This window comes from Pipistrellus hanaki (assembly GCF_964339955.1).
Source record: "Pipistrellus hanaki genome assembly, chromosome: 2".
Classification (NCBI taxonomy): Eukaryota; Metazoa; Chordata; class Mammalia; order Chiroptera; family Vespertilionidae; genus Pipistrellus; species Pipistrellus hanaki.
In genome coordinates this window covers 133,427,867-133,446,251 of record NC_140504.1, presented here as the reverse complement: position 1 = coordinate 133,446,251, position 18,385 = coordinate 133,427,867, and the positions used below count along the sequence as shown (strand labels likewise).

General features: G+C 38.8%; 1 protein-coding gene across 5 annotated transcripts in view; it reads left to right on the top strand.

Moving 5' to 3' along the window:
* CCDC18 (coiled-coil domain containing 18) overlaps positions 1-18,385 on the top strand; it is a 150,181-nt gene that overhangs the window by 75,324 nt on the left and 56,472 nt on the right. For all 5 annotated transcript variants that reach the window (XM_084873374.1, XM_084873375.1, XM_084873373.1 and 2 more), the window contains 4 exons: positions 1,551-1,693; positions 9,230-9,393; positions 9,617-9,830; positions 13,566-13,665. In XM_084873374.1, coding sequence (XP_084729500.1) covers positions 1,551-1,693; positions 9,230-9,393; positions 9,617-9,830; positions 13,566-13,665 — 621 coding nt within the window. The remainder of the gene's footprint in view (positions 1-1,550; positions 1,694-9,229; positions 9,394-9,616; positions 9,831-13,565; positions 13,666-18,385) is intronic.

Here is an 18,385-nt window from a genome sequence, read left to right as displayed (position 1 = left end):
AGAGAGGTTTTAGAAGATCAGGGAGGATATTCAAGTCATTGGCTCAAAGTTAATTGGTTCATGGGTCGACACTCAACCACTGAGCCACATTGGCCCACTTGTTCAATTCTTATTTTAGTACTAGAGGCCCGGTGCATGAAATTCATGCATTGGGGTGGGGGGGGGGTGCCCCTCAGCCCAGCCTGCACCCTCTCCAATCTGGGATCCCTCTCACAATCCAGCATTGCTGGCTCCAAACTGCTCACCTGCCTGCCTTCCTGAGTGCCCCTAACCGCTTCTGCCTGCCAGCCTAATCACCCCCTAACCGCTCCCCTGCCAGCCTGATTGATGCCTAACTACTCCCCTGCCAGCATATTTGCTCCTAACTGCCCTCCCCTGCAGGCCTAGTCACTCCTAACTGCTCTCCCTTGCAGACCTGGTCACTCCTAACTGCTTGGTCCCTTCCCTACTTGCCTGATCACCCCCAACTTCCCTCCCTTGCAGGCCTGGTCCCTCCCAACTGCCCTCCTCTGCTGGCCATCTTGTGGTGGCCATCTTGGGTCTACATGGGGGCAGGATCTTTGACCACATGGGGGCAACCATCTGTGTGTTGGAGTGATGGTCAGTCTGTATATTACTCTTTTATTAGATAGAATAGAAGCCTGGTGCATGGGTGGGGGGCGGGGGCAGCTGGTTTGCCCTGAAGGGTGTCCCGGATCAGGGTGGGGGTTCCCTTGGGGTGTGGGGCAGCCTGAGCGAGGGGCCTGTTGTAGTTTGCAGGCCAGCCATGCCCCCCAGCGACCCAAGTGGAGACCCTGGTATCTGGGATTTATTTACCTTCTACAATTGAAACTTTGTAGCCTGGAGTGGAACCAAGCCTTCTGCTAGCTCTGTGGCCACAGCCATTTCTGTTGGAATTTATTTACCTTCTGTAATTGAAACTTAAGTGGAGGCCTGGGAAGGCAAGGGAAGGCGGAAAGCTTGGCTTCCTCTATCGCCAGGGAAACCCAAGCCTCCCTCCTGTTCTTCCTAGCCTCAGCCATCTTGGTTGGGTTTTTTTCATATTTGCTCCTGATTGGCTGGTGGGTGTGGCTTTGTGGGTATAATGAATGCATGGTCAATTTGCATATTACTCTTATTAGATAGGATTATGATGTTGCCATTTCTATAAATATGTATAGGAATGAAATACATTATTAAAAATTGTTTTACTTTAATATTTCAAAGCATTACAGTAAATCCTCATTTAACATTGTTGATAAATTCCATGACTTTAAGTGAAATGACAAATTATGAAACCAGTTTTAGTGTAGGATACTGATATAAATGAGTTAGGTTCCTATGTACCTCATCAGAATTATAATGAAACGACACTGAATGAAATGACATTATTCAAGGATCTGCTGTAATTCCTGGTCTATACTTTGATTTTTTTTAATACATCTTAAAACTGAATGATATGCTAGGCTACACACACACACACACACACACACACACACACTTTTTTTTTCTTTTGAAAAATGTTGAGCTGTGACTGAATTTAAAATTCTTACTGAAAACTTCTTTACAAGGTATCAAAACTGGAACAAGAGCTTCAAAAACAAAGGGAAAGTTGCACTGAAAAGTTGAGAAAAATGGAGGAGAAATGTGATGCAGCCACACATGAAGCAGATTTGAAAAGACAGAAAGTTATCGAGCTTACTGGTACTGCAAGGTAAAATGAATATGATAGTTTTCATTTATTTTCCTCTTTCAACATCAGTAGTATCTAAGTTTCAATATCAGAAAATGCTCAGGGAAGCTTTGTTTGAGGCAGTAATTTACCTACTGTGTTCCTATAATGTTTTGTTTGCACCTCCCTCAGAACCCTCCTAATGTAGTTCCTTAAGACCAAGATAATATCTGGTTTATTTTAATGGGGCTCCTACAACAATTAACATAATTCCTTATACCTAATAGACACTTAGCAATTGTTATAGTGAATTAAATTGTGGAAAATACTAAAATTTTCAGGCAAAGATGTGTACTCATACAAAGAATGGGGTTGAGTTATCTATGGGAGGGAGTAACTTAATAAAATAAAGCAGTGGTTCTCCACCTTGACTGAACTTTGACTGAACATTAAAATCACCTGAGGAGCCTGGCTGGTATTGCGCAGTGGTTGAGGATCAACCCATGAACCAAGAGGTCACAGTTTGATTCCCCGTCAGGGCACAGGCCTGGGCTGTGGGCTCGATCTCCACAGCGGGCATGCAGGAGGAAGCTGATCAGTGATTCTCATCATTTATGTTTCTCTCTCTCTCTCTCTCTCCCTCTCCCTTCTTCTTTGAAACCAATAAAAATATATTTAAAATATAAAATAAATAAGATCACCTGAGGAGCTTTGCAAAGCACCGATGCCTGGGTCCTACCTTTAAAGGTTCTAATTTAATTTGTCTAGGCTGGGTCTAGGTTTCAGTTAGTAAAGAAATGAACCCATGAGCTCCCAGCTTCCCCAGACCTCTTCTACTTTGTCAACAAAAGTTGACTTAATTGTCCTAACAGGTTTGGCTCAGTGAATAGTGTGTCTGCCTATGGACTGAAGGCTCCCAGGATCGATTTCAGTCAAGGGCATGTACCTTGGTTGCGGGCACATCCCCAGGAGGGAGTGTGCAAGAGGCATCTGAATTGATGTTTTTCTCTAATCAGTGTTTCTATCCCTCTTTTTTCCTCTCTGCAAAAAAATCAATAAAATATATATTTTTTAAAAGAGTTGACTTAATTAATAATACACTCGTAATTAGCCCACCATTCTACTGATAGGAGATGAGAGTTAATTATGCACTTGAACTAAAACCACATGTTACCAGGCTTCTTCTCCCCTATTGACAGGAGTAAAGATAGGGCCTTTGTGCCTTAAGGAGCAATTTGCTTCCCCAGATGTCTTCAATTCTCTCAACAGGGTCAAGAGGATATCCTATTTTTCAAACTAGGACCACAGTTCTTCAGACTGTCTTTCTTCTATTGACAGTCCACTAACACAGCCACACCACCAGTGTGTACCTTAATTCCTCAAGGATTAATCACATTATAACTTTATCCTTGGTTATGCAAAATACCACTAGAAGCTATAGATTTTCAGGTCAACCCTTATCTTCCATAGTAACCTCTTCCCTTCTCCCATCTCATTCCACTTTCTGAAAGACTTCCATTGTGTCCTCTGGAATTCTCAGTCTATCCTGTGACACATCTATATCCTCAACTTGTTTTCTTTACTTATAATAGAAATCTGATTCTCTCCTGAGGATATTACTTCTTTCCCTGCAGCCATTTAAAGTAAAAAATTTCCCCCACAGTTCTTATACCTTAGGACCAAGATGTGCAGTAGTATACCATAGTCCATGAACTTCATGACACCACTTCATATCATCCCTCACTGCGGCTGACCCCTACAGGCCACCTGACTTACTGTTGCTCTCTAAAATTCCTCACAAAGATTAATCGCTGCTGTCATTATTCCTGGAGTTTTCAGTAGAGTATATCTATCTAGCTGATCCTCTGACACCTTAGCCTCATTTTTTAAAAAAGTTCTTCTCTAATGATCCTGCTCTCTATCATACCTCAGCCACTCACTCACATGATTCATCCTCTATCTTGTCATTAGTATTTCAACATAATCTGAATATTATGTATCCTGTATTATCCTCATTTTCTCTCTCTTTTTAAATCCTCACCTGAGGATATATTTCCATGGATTTTTAGAGAGAGTAGAAAAGAGAGGGGAAAAACAGAGAGAAATATTAATGCTAGAGAAACATATCAATTGGTTGCCTCCTGCACAAGCCGGTGGCCAAGGAGGAGCCTGCAGTTGAGGTTCGTGTCCTTGTTTGGAATTGAACCTGGGACCCTTTGATCCACAGGCCAACGCTCTATCCACTGAGCCAAACCGGCTAAGATTCCTCATTCTCTTTTAATACCCCAAATTCAACAATTCTCTGGTCTTATCAGGAACCTTAATCCATCAGTTCCATCACTGGCTCATTCCATAATGTTCTCTCTTCTCTCTTTATCCAGCTTAAATTCTTGTTAGTCATTAAAATCACTGATTTGCATATAACCACAATTCCCTTACCTCTCTCTTACTTTGTGGTACACAGCCTAAACCAACTGAGACTAATTCATGTTTGCATCTTTACAAAGGCTTGAGAAAATCTAACCACACTGACCAGTCTTACTTTGAAATTATAACTTTAAACCTTAAGTGTTCCCTTAATGCTATCTGGCAATACTCTTCTATACCTTTGCCTTTTCTTTCAAAATCCTTACAACCTCTTCCCAATGTTGCTTTCTGTTTCACTGAGAAAAATTGAAGTAATTGTTTCTTTCTTTTCTCACCCCTACAATTTGACTTCTAGACAAAAACTCTTTATAGTTATAGCTATAGGCACTTTCTAGGAAAAGTAAGTCCTAAATACTAACAGGAAGCTTATAAACTAGATAATTAATCTTCATAAGAAAGAAACACCCTAGTAACAAGAAATCTCTTCATGAAGCAGGGTTTTCTCTGTTTCTCTGTTCTCTCACCAGTACTTCTTTTACTTCTAGAATTGCAACTCATAAAATTGTTTTTCTCTCCCAAAAGATATTAGAGTTAAAATATATATGTTATATATCTCCTTGGATCTGTTTTAGCAATAAGGTATCTTCAGATAAAAAGAGAAGAAACTTATTTATTGAATACTAGAGGCCCTGTGCATGAAATTTGTGCATGGAAAGAAGTGTCCTCCAGCCCAGCCTGCATCCTCTCCAATCTGGGACCCCTTGGAGGACGTCTGGCAGTCGGACATTTCTCTCACAATCCAGAACCACTGGCTCCTAACTGCTCATCTGCCTGCCTACCTGATTGCCACTAACTGCTTCTGCCTGTCAGCCTGATTGCCCCCTAACTTCTCCCCTGCTGGCCTGATCGTCCCCAACTGCCCTCCCCTGCTGGCCTGATTGCCCACAACTGCCCTCCCCTGCCTCAACTGCTTTCTCTGCTGGGATCTGCCTCCTCTATGCGAGGCTGCAGACACACCGGGACTGACCTCTGCGCTGCGCAGCCGTAGAACCTTCAGGCTTCAATGCATGGAGCAGCTGCCAGGCCCCACTTCCACTGTGCATGTGGCCATCTTTTGGTTACCACCTTTGTGGCAGCCATCTTGGGGGGGCCATCTTGTGACATCACATGCAAGGGTGCTAGGACCACCTAGGCTTTTATTAGTATAGCTACTCTGTGCTAGGCAGTGTGCCAGATAAACACATTAACTCAGTCTTCAAAACAGCCCTATTGGGTTTTATTATCCCAATATTTATTTATTTTTATTTTTATTTTTAATTGATATTTAGAGAGAGAGGAAGGGATAGGGAGAAAGAGAGAGAAACATCAATGTGAGAGTGAAAAATTGATCAGCTGCCTCCTGCCTGCCTCCCTTGCAGGGATTGAGCCTGCAATTAGGCGGGTGCCCTGACCAGAAATCAAACCTGCAGCCTTTCGGTGCACAGCATGGCATCCAACCAACTGAGCCACACCAGCCAGAGAAATAACTTGGGGTCAGGGGAAGACATCTGTAATATTTTAACAATAAAGATTTTTTAAGGTCATTTTTAAATAACTTTTGGAAATTATGAATCTAAGTAAAAAAAAAAAAAAAAAGTTGAAACTCAAAGAAGTTAGGGTATAAGATGCATAATTTAGATGTGCTCTAAAACTAAGATTTTTCTGTTACACCACACTGGAAGGTTCTTTTGGTATTATATGTAAATGTCCTAACCCTCCTGTCTTAGTGCTGAGGTTCATGAAGCACTTGTTAGATTTCTCAGACTGCCTCCATAGCCATTTAAAAATCTTTTTACATTTGAAGAAGCCAGAGGGTCTCAGCTGCTATATTCTAAAAGTTTAGTTTTATTTTTGCATAATCCTTCCTTTGGCCCTGTTTCAAATCTCAGACTTGATTGTCCATAATAATTGTATGCCTGTAATATGAAGTATTTCTGGAAAAACTCTGGGGATTAAAGTCTGATATAAATTTTGAAAGATATAGGGAAAATATTGGTATTAAATTATTTATATAACTAGAGGTCTGGTGCATGAAAATTCATGCCCTAGAGTAGGGGTGTCGAACTCAATCAGAGAAGGGGCCAAAATCTAAAATCCAGCCTAAATTGCAGGCCGAATGGTTTACTGAACAGTCATAAACTGACAATGTCATAAACTGACAGCGGAGTGCAGTGATGACAGCGCGGTGTGGGCCACATTGCAAGGCCTGGCGGGCTGGATTTGGCCCGCGGGCCTTGTGTTTGACACATGTGCTCTAGAGGGTTGGTCCCTCAGCCTGGCCTGCCCCCTTTCACATTTTTGGAGCCCTCAGGGCAGGAGATGACCCAGTGATCAGGGGAAGGTGACACCCCCATCACACCTCTGCTGTTGCCACTGCCAGCAGTGTAAGCCTTGGCTGGCCCTGATTACCTGCGCCTTGGGCCTGCTTTGGGCAGCTGGGCAGCCACCATTTGAGGCTCACCTGTGCCTTGGGCCGGCTCTGGGCGGTTGGGCGGCTTAGGGCAGGTTCGGCTGGCTGTACTGCGTGCCTGCCACCCCCCAGGCAGGGCTGAAAGGACTGGGGGACTCCAGCATGGCTCAGGGAACTGGGCGCCACCGTCTTGTGGCTATGGGCGCCTCCATCTTTGTGATAGTGTCATGGTCAATTTGCATATTCCCTCTTTATTAGGATAGTTAAAAATCTTAAGCCTTTAAATACTTATTATATAATATAGTATGCCTCATTTACATAGCATCAGGAAATAATGCATAGTTGCTCATAAATAGAGAAATGAGTGACATTTATCTTTATCAAACACTGAAACTTTAAAACAAAACAAAATAAAATTTTATAGAAATTTTCCAAAATGTGTATTTTCTTGTCATTTTTACCTTCTCTGGGTGACTAGGGTTAGCATTGTATTCATCAGTTATATCCTGGTAACCTGATGAAACCTTAAGGAGTATAGAGCTCTGTTTGTTTCTTATTAAATATCTGTAGAAAGCTGTGCTTTTTGAGTTCTTGAATTTTTAAAACATAATTTTTCCCTGCCCTGCCGATATGACTTAGTGGTTGGCATCGTCCTATGCACAGAAGAGTTGCCTATTCAATTCCTGGTCGGGGTGCATGCCTAGGTGTGGACTTGATTCCCAGTGGGGGAATGCAGTAGGCAGCTGATCAATGTTGCGCTCTCAAACATCTGTGTTTCTCTGTCCCTCTCCCTTCCTCTCTCTCTCTCTCTCTCTCTCAAAAAAAAAAAAAAGAAAAAAAAAGGAATAAAAAATATTTTAAGCCTTGCCTGGTGTAGCTAAGTGATTAGAGTGTCATCCAGCAAGGTTGCTTGTTTGATTCCCAGCCAAGGGCACATACCTGGGCTGCAGACTCAACCCCAGCCCCAGTTGGCACATGTGCAGGAAGCAACCAACTGATGTTTTTCTATCTTTTTATATGTGTGAGTATATATATATATATCCTTTTCTCCACTCCCCTTAACTCTCCCACTTTTCCAATTTCTCTAAAATCAAAGGAGAAATAAATAATAATAACTTTTCCCCAACTTCTTTGCTGAAAAAGTGTTACCTCTTAGTACTGTATACCAATCTCTTGATTATTTTTTTAAATTAAGTTTTATATCCAATGTAACATGAGAAAAGAATTAGTCAAGCTTTAGCTAGGATTTTAGACATATAAAAGGGTCATTAGCACTTGTCTAATCTAATAGTTCTTGACTTTTTTAGGACATGGACATATTTGAGGATATGGATCATTTTCTATACATAGACATAACATGTGCCTACACAATTGTGCAAATTGTTTCATGAGTTTTTTAGTTTTCCTCAGCGTCATTTATAGACATTGAAAAAACCTCTTGAACAAATACAATTTCATCTAAATTGCATTTTGAAAACAAATGCTCCAACTTGCAAACTCAGTTTAAGAAATGTCAAAGACCAAAAGAACTACAACAAAAAGATGCTGATGCAAAGGAACATCAACTCTGCCCACCATTGTGAATGACATTATTTAATTAGTAAATGTCACTTTGGAATTAACAGCAAATTGACTTAAAACTTCCTCTCACCATGTTCATTAGCTGATAGGTAGCCAAACTTCAAACTTCTGTAGTGAAATTATGTCCAGGACTACCTGAAAGTTAGTAAACTTTAACAATTGATAACTATTTGTATTATCCTAGACCAGTGATTTTTAACCAGTGTGCCACAATAATTTTAATATATATATATTATTGATTTGTTTACAGAGAGGAAGGGAGAGACATAGCTAGAAATATCGATGAGAATCATTGATCAGCTGCCTCTTTCACACCCCCTACTGGGGATGTGCCCGCAACCAAAATACATGCCCTTGGCCGGAATCGAACCCGGGACCCTTCAGTCCACAGGGTGATGCTCTATCCACTGAGCCAAATCTGTTTCGGCCACAATAATTTTTAAAACATGCAATATCTGACTATTTAGTCAGGAGCACTGACCTCTTTGTCAAATAAAAATATAGCAACAGCCAACACAACAATAACTGCCCATGTGAGTCAATAAAAAGCATACCTATTTTTTTTTTTTTTGTCAGATTGGCAAAAAATATATTGTTGCTGTGCCATAGATTTTAGTAATTAGTTTATGTGTGCCAGGAGATTTTTAAAAAAGGTTGAAAATTGCTGTCCTAGATAATTAATTCACTAATCTTTCATTTTCAGTGACCTGTAAAGCAAGGAAGTTGCACTAGCTTAAGAATTTTTAGTCCCTTTCAAAGTTAAAAAAAAATTACATTATTAAGAAATGTCTGTGTAAAAATGACTAACTAGTCTCTCCTATCAGTAGTATAGTCTTATGGTGAATATTTTGATGGTTGGCTTCTTTATTTTCTATGTTGCAAATAATAGAAATTACAGATGAATGAAGCACCCACCTCTCCATAGATATTCTCAATCCATATAAAGCTTTATAAAAATTAACTAGTAGTTAGATTGAAAAGAATGCTAGCCTTGCTAAATATTACCAGGTTGTATTTAGTTGGAGCACTTTAAACAATATCATAGGTGATTTAAGATTCTGACTAGACATTTTGCTGATATTTGTCCTAATATAACTAGCAGTTCTTGTTTAGTCAGAGACAAGTCAGTTGGTTTTTAAGTTTCCAAATTATCATTTGTTTTATTTTTTTTTTTTAATTAGGCAAGTAAAACTTGAGATGGATCAGTACAAAGAAGAGCTGTCTACAATGGAAAAAGAAATAATGCACCTAAAACGAGATGGAGAAAATAAAGCAATGCATCTCTCTCAGTTAGACATGATCTTAGAACAGACAAGGATAGAGCTAGATAAGAAAACGAATGCTGGTAAGCAACAAGTTAGCTGACCTTAGCCGCCTGCATATTTATATTTAAAGAAGTGGACTTTAGTAAGAATTTGGGATGATAGGGTTGAAAGGGATAATGTATAGTCAATATCTTGCCTCTGGTAGATGAATAAAATTGAATATTCTTAATTATAGTTATTTACAAAGTTCTTAATAATAAGTGGTTTATATGTAGTTCTAAAAATATTCTCTTGTCTTAACAGTGAAGGAGTTAGAAAAGTTACAGCACCACACTGAAACTGAACTAACAGAAGCCGTGCAGAAACGGGAAGTACTAGAGACTGAACTGCAAAATGCTCATGGAGAATTAAAAAGTACTTTAAGACAGCTCCAGGAATTGAGAGATGTGCTACAGAAGGCTCAATTATCATTAGAGGAAAAGTACACCACTATAAAGGATCTCACAGCTGAACTTAGGTAAGTTAAATACTAAGAAATGATATCACAGTTACAAGTATTTCATTTTATTATTCTGAATCCGTGGGTCATACAATAACCCAATTGTTGCTGAATTCTAGAGGTCTAAATTTCTCAACTGGTTCACTGTGGCTCTTCCTGGTTAGCCTGTCCCATTCTCTATGTAATAAATTCAGTAGTTGCTATTTGCTAATAATTTATTTTTGATCTGTGGACTATTTTACATTGGCCCATTTCTGTCTTCCATAGTGGTAGAAAATTATTGGACCATCATATGGCAGTGGTTAATAGCAAAGTAATATTAACATAACAATATTATTCTTTGTATTAAGCTCTTATTTTAATTCCTGTATTTTAATTCTTTGTATTAAGCTCTTATTATAAATCCCTGACATAGCACATCCCAGTGCTATGTCAGGGATTTATAGGTGATCTTACTAATTTCTTTATAACATATATAACTTTTCACACTTGAGAAAACTGAAGCCTGAGAAAATTAAATAAAATCCCCAAAGTCAGATAGATAGTTCAGAGAAGGAAATTAAACACAAGTCTGTCCAACTCTAAAATAGATTCTTAGATTAGCAGCTAAATTAACCACATCTATGGTAAGTGGCATTGGAGAGCCAGACCAGAGCCAGAGTGTGGGAAATAGTTTCTGAAAAGGAAAACAGAATTATATCCCAGAATGTGAAATATGGAATGAAAGAACAGGATAGAAAGCAGCAAGAGGACCCAGAAACTTAAATGTAACTCATTATTTATTGTAGGGCTCCTGTCTCTTTTCTACCCACAAACTACCTTTTAGTAAATTTCATGTAGTTTTAAATTGTATGTATCAGATTTTCAAATTCTTATCTCCAGAAATAACTTATTACTCAAACTCCAGACTCAAATATCTAATGACTTACTTGTTTTTTCCACTTAGATGTTTTTAAGAGGCTTCTTAAGCTTGACCAGAATAGAACTCCTTTTTTCTCCTGCCCTTCCTCTCAATTCCTGTAATAGCTCAAACCAGAAATATATGATCATTTTATCTCTTTCTCTCCCTTTTTTTATTTAATCTATTAGCCAGTCATCTCAACTCTATTTCTATAATATATTCTGAAATCTATTGATTTCTTGGCTTTTTTAATCACTGCCTTAGCACAAGCCATCATCATCTCTCACCTGCTCTGTTGCTATGACTTCTCAACTGGTTTCCCACAATTCTTGACCTTCCCACAATTCCTTCTCCACAGAATGGATTTAAGTTATCCATCAGAATATATTACTCCCCCACTTAAACTTTCTAATGGCTTCCCAAAAGATTCAGAATAAAACCCAGGATACTTGGGAAATGTAAATCAAAACCACAATGAGATACCACTTCACACTGTAATGTGTGAATGGCCATAATAAAAACAAACCAAAACCAAAACAGAAAATAGCAAATATTAGCAAGCAGGTGGAGAAATTGGAGCTCTCATACATTGCTGTGGGAAACTAAAATGGTATAGCTGCTGCACAAAACAGTTTGGCATATTCTCAATAAGTTAAACATAAAATTATTATATAGCTCAGTAATTTCACTTCTAGGTATGTCCCTAAAATAATTGAAAACAGGTGTGCAAACAAAAATTGTGCACAGATGTTCATAGCATCTCTTCGCTATAGCCACTAAGTGGAAACAACCCAAATGTCAATCAGTAGTTGAATGGATAAACAAAATGTGGTGTATCCATACAAGGAATATATATATATTCCCCACCTGAGGATATTTTTCCATTGATTTTTAGAGAGAGTAGAAGAAAGAGAGAAAGACAGGAATATTGGTATGAGAGAAATACATCAATTGGTTGCCTCCTGCACAGGCCATAGGGCCAGGGACAGGGAGGAGCCTGCAACCAAGGTACATGCCCTTGACTGGAATCGAGCCCAAGATCCTTTGGTCCACAGGCTTATGCTCTATCCACTGAGCAAAACAAGCTAGGCAGGAATATTATTCAACCATGAAAAGAAAGTACTGATACATGCTATAGCATGATGAACCTTGAATACATTATGCTAAATGAAAGAAACCAGATACATAGTGCATAATTCCATTTATATGAAATATCCAGAATTAACAAAACTATAGAGATAGAAGGTATGTCAGTGATTGCCAAGAATTAGGGGGAAGGGGAATAGAAAATAACTGCAAAAACAAAACAAACAAAAAAACAACTGCAAATGGGTATGGAATTTTCATTTGAAGTGATGTAAAAATATTGGAAATAGTGCCCATAGTAACACAACATTGTAAAGGTACTTAATGTAACTGAATTATATACTTTGAAGTGGTTAAAATGGTTAATCTTATATGTATTTTACTGCAATTTTTTTTAATATATTTTATTGATTTTTAACAGAGAGAAAGAGAGAGAGAGAGAGAGAGCTAGAAACGTCGATGAGAGAGAAACATCGACCAGCTGCCTCTTGCACACCCCCTACCGGGGATGTGCCCTCTACCAAGGTACATGCCCTTGACTGGAATCGAACCTGGGACCTTTCAGTCCGCAGACCGACGCTCTACCACTGAGCCAAACCGGTTTCGGCTTTCATGTTACTTTTTGAATATTAGTTTAGCCTTGTATTTTACAACTTTTGACTCTTATGAGAATAATAAACAGCTCACTAAAGAAGTTCAGAATCTGTTTTTAAAATGTGTACCTTAAAATTGTTTCATATTTAAAACTGGGAAATATTTGAAGATTTTTCAAAATCAATACAACATTTTCAGACTTTGTCATGTTATAACTTAGAGTTCAAATTAAAATTCTTTGATCATAGGTGTCAGACTGGTAGAAGTATTAAATATTAAAATATGTAAATTAGGGTTTTAGGATGATAATTTATAAAATATATATTTATAAAATATATATTGTATAAAATACATTTATATTTATAAAAATTATTTCCATAGTTGATTTCATTGCATCACTATATGTAAAGCATCATTTTGAGTAAAATTCCCATGAGAAACACAGTGGTCATTTCTTGAGCTATGGATATCAAGAATACCAACCATGAGCCAAAACCGGTTTGGCCTGCGGACTCAAAGGTTCCAGGTTCGATTCCGGCCAAGGGCATGTACCTTGGTTGCGGGCACATCCCCAGTGGGGGGTGTGCAAGAGGCAGCTGGTCTATGTTTCTCTCATCGACGTTTCTGACTCTATTGCTATCTCTTCCTCTCTGTGTAAAATCAATAAAATAAAAAGAATACCAACCATGAGATATATGCCTCATTCAATTGTAATAAACTCACAGCTGTTACATAGAAAAGACTTCCAAACACTCCCTTAATCTACAATATAAATGAAAAAATTTGGATATAGTTTTTAAATTCTTATACTGATTCAATCTTATTTTCTGGGAGTGCTTTAACATTTAGCTTAAACTGTCTATAATAGTAGAATTTAAATTAACTTTTGTCTTTTTAACACTATATTAAACTAATTATGTTGATATCAATCATTTTTCTTACACATTATTTTAGTTTGAGCTCTTTCAATCTAAAAAAAAGCATATATACAATTCCTTTTAACAATAGGAAAGGTGACCCAGTTGACTTAATTTTTTTTTTTAATATATATTTTATTGATTTTTCACAGGGAGGAAGGGAGAGATATAGAAATTAAGTTTCGGTGACTTAATTTTTAAACACTATAATATTTCCACTGTTTGCTTTGATCTTTTTCCTTTGTTAAATTTTAGAGACTGCAAGATGGAGATTGAAGACAAAAGGCAGGAACTCCTGGAAATGGATCAGGCACTTAAGGAGAGAAATTGGGAGCTAAAGCAAAGAGCAGCTCAAGTTGGTTTTCTTAATTATATTTTAATGAAATTTTCTGTTAAAATACAATCACACAGTGTTTCAGAGGTCACACTTTTTTTTATTTAGATTTAATTATCCACTTTTATTAGAAATGACTGGTCATTTTCTTTCTTTTCCATTTTTAAATATTTTTTTATTAAATTATTATCTGTGTACATATTTTAACATTGCTTCCCCCCTCCCATACATACCCTCCCTCCCCAGAGTTTTGTGTCCATTGGTTGTACTTATATGCATGTATACAAGTCCTTCGGTTGATCTCTTATCTCCCCCAGATCTCCCTACCCTCCCCGCTGTAATTTGACAGTCTGCTTGTTGTTTTACTGTCTTTATATCTGTCTTTTGGTTCATCAGTTTATGTTGTTTAATATCCATAAATGAGTGAGGTCATGTGGTGTTTCTCTTCATTGACTGGCTTATTTCACTCAGCATGATGTTCTCTAGTTCTATCCAGGTTGCTGCAAATGATGAGAATTCTTTCTTTCTTATCCCAGCATAGTATTCCATTGTATAGATGTACCATAGTTTTTTGATCCAATCATCTGCTGACGGGCACCTCGGCTATTTCCAGATTCTAGCCAGAGGTCACACTTTTTGATAAATGGACATTTTTATAACATACTTGTTTTTTGTATACAAAAATATTTCTGAAAAATTAGAAATATATAATTTTTATTTATCTTGCTATTTTTATAGCAAAAGGATTTTTGAGGATGAAGATTAGCTTAGTATCTGAACATTGTGATCTCTTATATTACTGTATATTGGGAAAATGGGATTAAAGGAGTTATTTGCTATTGTTTGTTGGAGGAGCAAAAATATTCAGAAGTTATTACTTACCAGCATCTTTTTTGAAGACTTTATTTTTTAGGGTAGCTTTAGGTTCACAGCAAGATTGAGCAAAAACATACACAGATTTCTCATATATACCCACATGTGCACAATCTTCCCCATTATCAAACTTACCCACCAGAGACAGTACATTTGTTACAGTGTGAACCTACATTGATGCATCAGTTTACATTCTAGTTTACTCTTGGAGTTGCACATTCTCTGGGAGGAATTATAGTATTTTCACTACACTAAAAATCCTCTGATTCTCCTGTTCATCCCTCCCTTTTCTTCTCCCAATCCTGACAACCACTGATCTTTTTATTGTCTCAGTAGTTTTGCTTTTTCCAGAATATCATATACATAAATTGAAACAGAGTATGTAGCCTTTTCAAATTGGTTTCCTTCAGCTAGTAATAAACATTTAATATTCCTCCATGTCTTTTCATACTTTGATGGTTTATTTCTTTTTAACACTGATTCCATATTCTGGATATACTGCAGCTTATTTATGCATTCACCTAATGAAGGCCATCTTGGCTGTTTCCAATTCTGGCAATCTATACTCATAATAGAGGAATATTTAAATTGTCTGGGACTGTCACATTAACAACCGAACAGCAGTCTGCGTGGGGCGATAAGACCTGCAGGGGGATTAGTGAGGGATGACCAAACAATGGAGCAGCAGGCTGCACTTGGTGACCAGGTCGGTAGAAGGGTTAGTGAGGAACTACCAAACGACTGACCAACAGGCTGCATGGGGCGACCGGGCCAATAGAGGGGGCAGTTGGGGGCGACCAGGCCAGCAAGGAGGCAGTTGGGGGCAACCAGGCCGGCAGAGGGGGGCATTTAGGGGTGACCATTGCTGGCAGAAGGGGGAAGTAAGGGACAACCAGGCAGGGGAGCCAGTTAGAGATGACCGGGTTGGCAGTAAGGGGCAACCAGGCTGGCAGGAGGGGGAAGTAAGGGGCAACCAGATTGGGGGGGGGGCAGTTAGGGATGACCAAGGCGACAGAGGGGGATAGTTAGGGGTGACCAGGCCAGGGTGGGGGAAGCAGTAGGCATAATCAGGCCGATAGGGGGAGCAGATGGGGGTGACCAGGCCGGCAGGGTGGGGGGGGGGGCAGTTAGGGGCAACCAGGCCAGCGGGGTGTGGGGGCAGTTAGGGACAATCATGCCGGCAGGCAGAGGCAGTGATCAGGCTGGCAGGGGGGGTAATTAAGACAATCAGGCAGGCAGGCAGATGAGCAGTTGGGAGCCAGCTGTCCTTGGATTAGGCCTAAACCGGCAGTCGGACATCCCCCAAAGGGTCCCGGATTGGAAAGGGTGCAGGCTGGGCTGAGGGGACCCCCCTCCCCAAACACGAATTTCATGCACCAGGCCTCTAGTTATAAATAAAGTTGCTATAAACATTGGTGTGTAGCTTTTTGTGTTGACATGTTTTCAGTTCCTTTGGGTAAATACCAAGGAGCATGATTGCTGGATCATATTGTAAGAGTATGTTTAATTTTAATAAGACACTTCCAAACTGCCTTCCAAAGTGGCTGTACCATTTTGCATACCCATCAGTAACAAATGTGAGTTCCTGTTGCTACCCATGCTGATTAGCATTAGTGTTAGTGTTTCAGACTTTTACCGTCGTTATAGGTGTATACTGTTGTTTCTTTGTTGTTTTAATTTGTATTTCCCTAATGACATGATATAGAGCATCATTTCCTATGCTTACTTGCCACCAGTTTATCTTCTTTGGTAAAGTGTCTTATTTTTTAATTGAATTGTTTGTCTATATATATTTTTAATATATTTTATTTTTTTTTTATAGAGAGGAAGAGAGAGAGATAGCTAGAAACTTCGATGAGAGAGAAACATCGACCAGCTGCCTCTTGCACACCCCCTACTGGGGATGTGCCTGCAACCAATGTACATGCCCTTGACCGGAATCAAACCTAGGACCTTTCAGTCCGCAGACCGATGCTCTACCGCTGAGCCAAACCGGTTTCAGCTGTTTGTCTATATTTTTAAGATTATTTAGATAGAGAGGAAGGGAAAGGGAGAGAGAGAGAATCATCGTTGTGAGAGCCAAACATCCATTGGCTGCCTCCTGCACACCCCCTTCCTGGGGGTTGAACCCACAACCTAGGCATGTGTCCTGATTGGAAATCAAACTGGAAACCTTTCAGTGCACTGGACAAAGCCCAACCAACTAAGCCATATTGACTAGGGCAGGTTGTTTGTTGCTTTATTGTTGAGTGTTAAAAGTTCTTTGTACTAGTATATCTTGATTATCAGTCTTTATCAAATTTGTCTTTTGCAAATATTTTCTCTCAGTGTGTAGCTTTTCTCATTCTTTTGACATTAACTTTCACAGAGTAGTTTTTCATTTTAATAAAGCCTAGCTCATCAATAATTTCTTTCATTGATTGTGCTTTGGTATTTTATCTAAAAAGTTATAGCTGTACCCTAAGTCATCTAGGTTTTCTTCTATATTACCTTTTTTCTTTTTTTAAAGTCTTAATTGTTCAGATTATTACAGGTGTTCCTCTTTTTTTTCCTCATAGCTCCCCTTCCACCCAGTTCCCACCCGTCACTAGCCCTACCCATCCCACTGTCCTCATTCACAGGTGTAAGATCTTTGTCCAATCTCTTCCTGCACCCCCTACACACTCTTCCCCTCTGAGAATTGTCAGTCCACTCCTTTTCCATGCCCATGATTTTATTACATTCATCATTTTTTTCTGTTCATCAGATTTCTTATTCATTTGATTTTTAGATTCACTTGTTGATAGATATGTATTTGTTGTCACTTCATTGTTTATAAATTTTTATATTTTTCTTCTTCCTCTTCTTTTTAAAAAAAAAATCTTTATTGTTCAGATTATTACAATTGTTCTTCTTTTGTCCCCCCATAGTTCCCCTCCACCCAGTTCCCACCCTACCTCACCCCCCCCCCATGCCCTTACCCATCTCATTGTCCTCATCCATAGGTGTATGCTTTTTGTCCAGTCTCTTCCCACACCCCCCACATCCATTTTCCTTGATGATTGTCAGTCCACTCCCTTTCTATGCCCCTGATTCTATTATATTAACCAGATTATTCTGTTCATCAGATTTTTTTATTCACTTGATTTTTAAATTCACTTGATGATAGATATGTATTTGTTGTTCATAATTTTTATCTTTACCTTTTTCTTCTTCGTCTTCTTAAGGAATACCTTTCAGCATTTCATATAATACTCGTTTGGTGGTGATGAACTCCTTTAGATTTTTCTTTATCTGTGAAGCTCTTTATCTGGCCTTCAATTCTGAATAATAGCTTTGCTGGGTAGTATAATCTTGGTTGTAGGTTCTTGCTGTTCATCACTCTGAATATTTCTTGCCACTCTTGTCTGGCCTGCATAGTTTCTGTTGAGAAATCAGCTGACAGTTGTATGGGTACTCCCTTCTAGGTAACTAACTGTTTTTCTCTTGCTGCTTGTAAGATTCTGTCTTTTGCCCTTGGCATTTTAATTATGATGTGTCTTGGTGTGGTCCTCTTTGGATTCCTCTTGTTTGGGGTTCTCTGTGCTTTCTGGACTTGTAAAATCTATTTCTTTCACCAGGTAAGGGAATTTTCTGTCATTTCTTCAAATAGGTTTTCAATATCTTGCTCTCTCTCTTCTTCTGGCACCCCCATAATTCTGATGTTGATACGCTTGAAATTGTCCCAGTGACTCCTTACACTATCTTCATATTTTTTTATTCTTTTATCTTTTTGCTCTGCTGCTTGGGTGATTTTTTTGCTTCCTTATTTTTCAAATCTTTGACTTGATTCTTGGGATCCTCTAGTCTACTATTGAATCACTGTATATTATTCTTTATTTCAGCATAT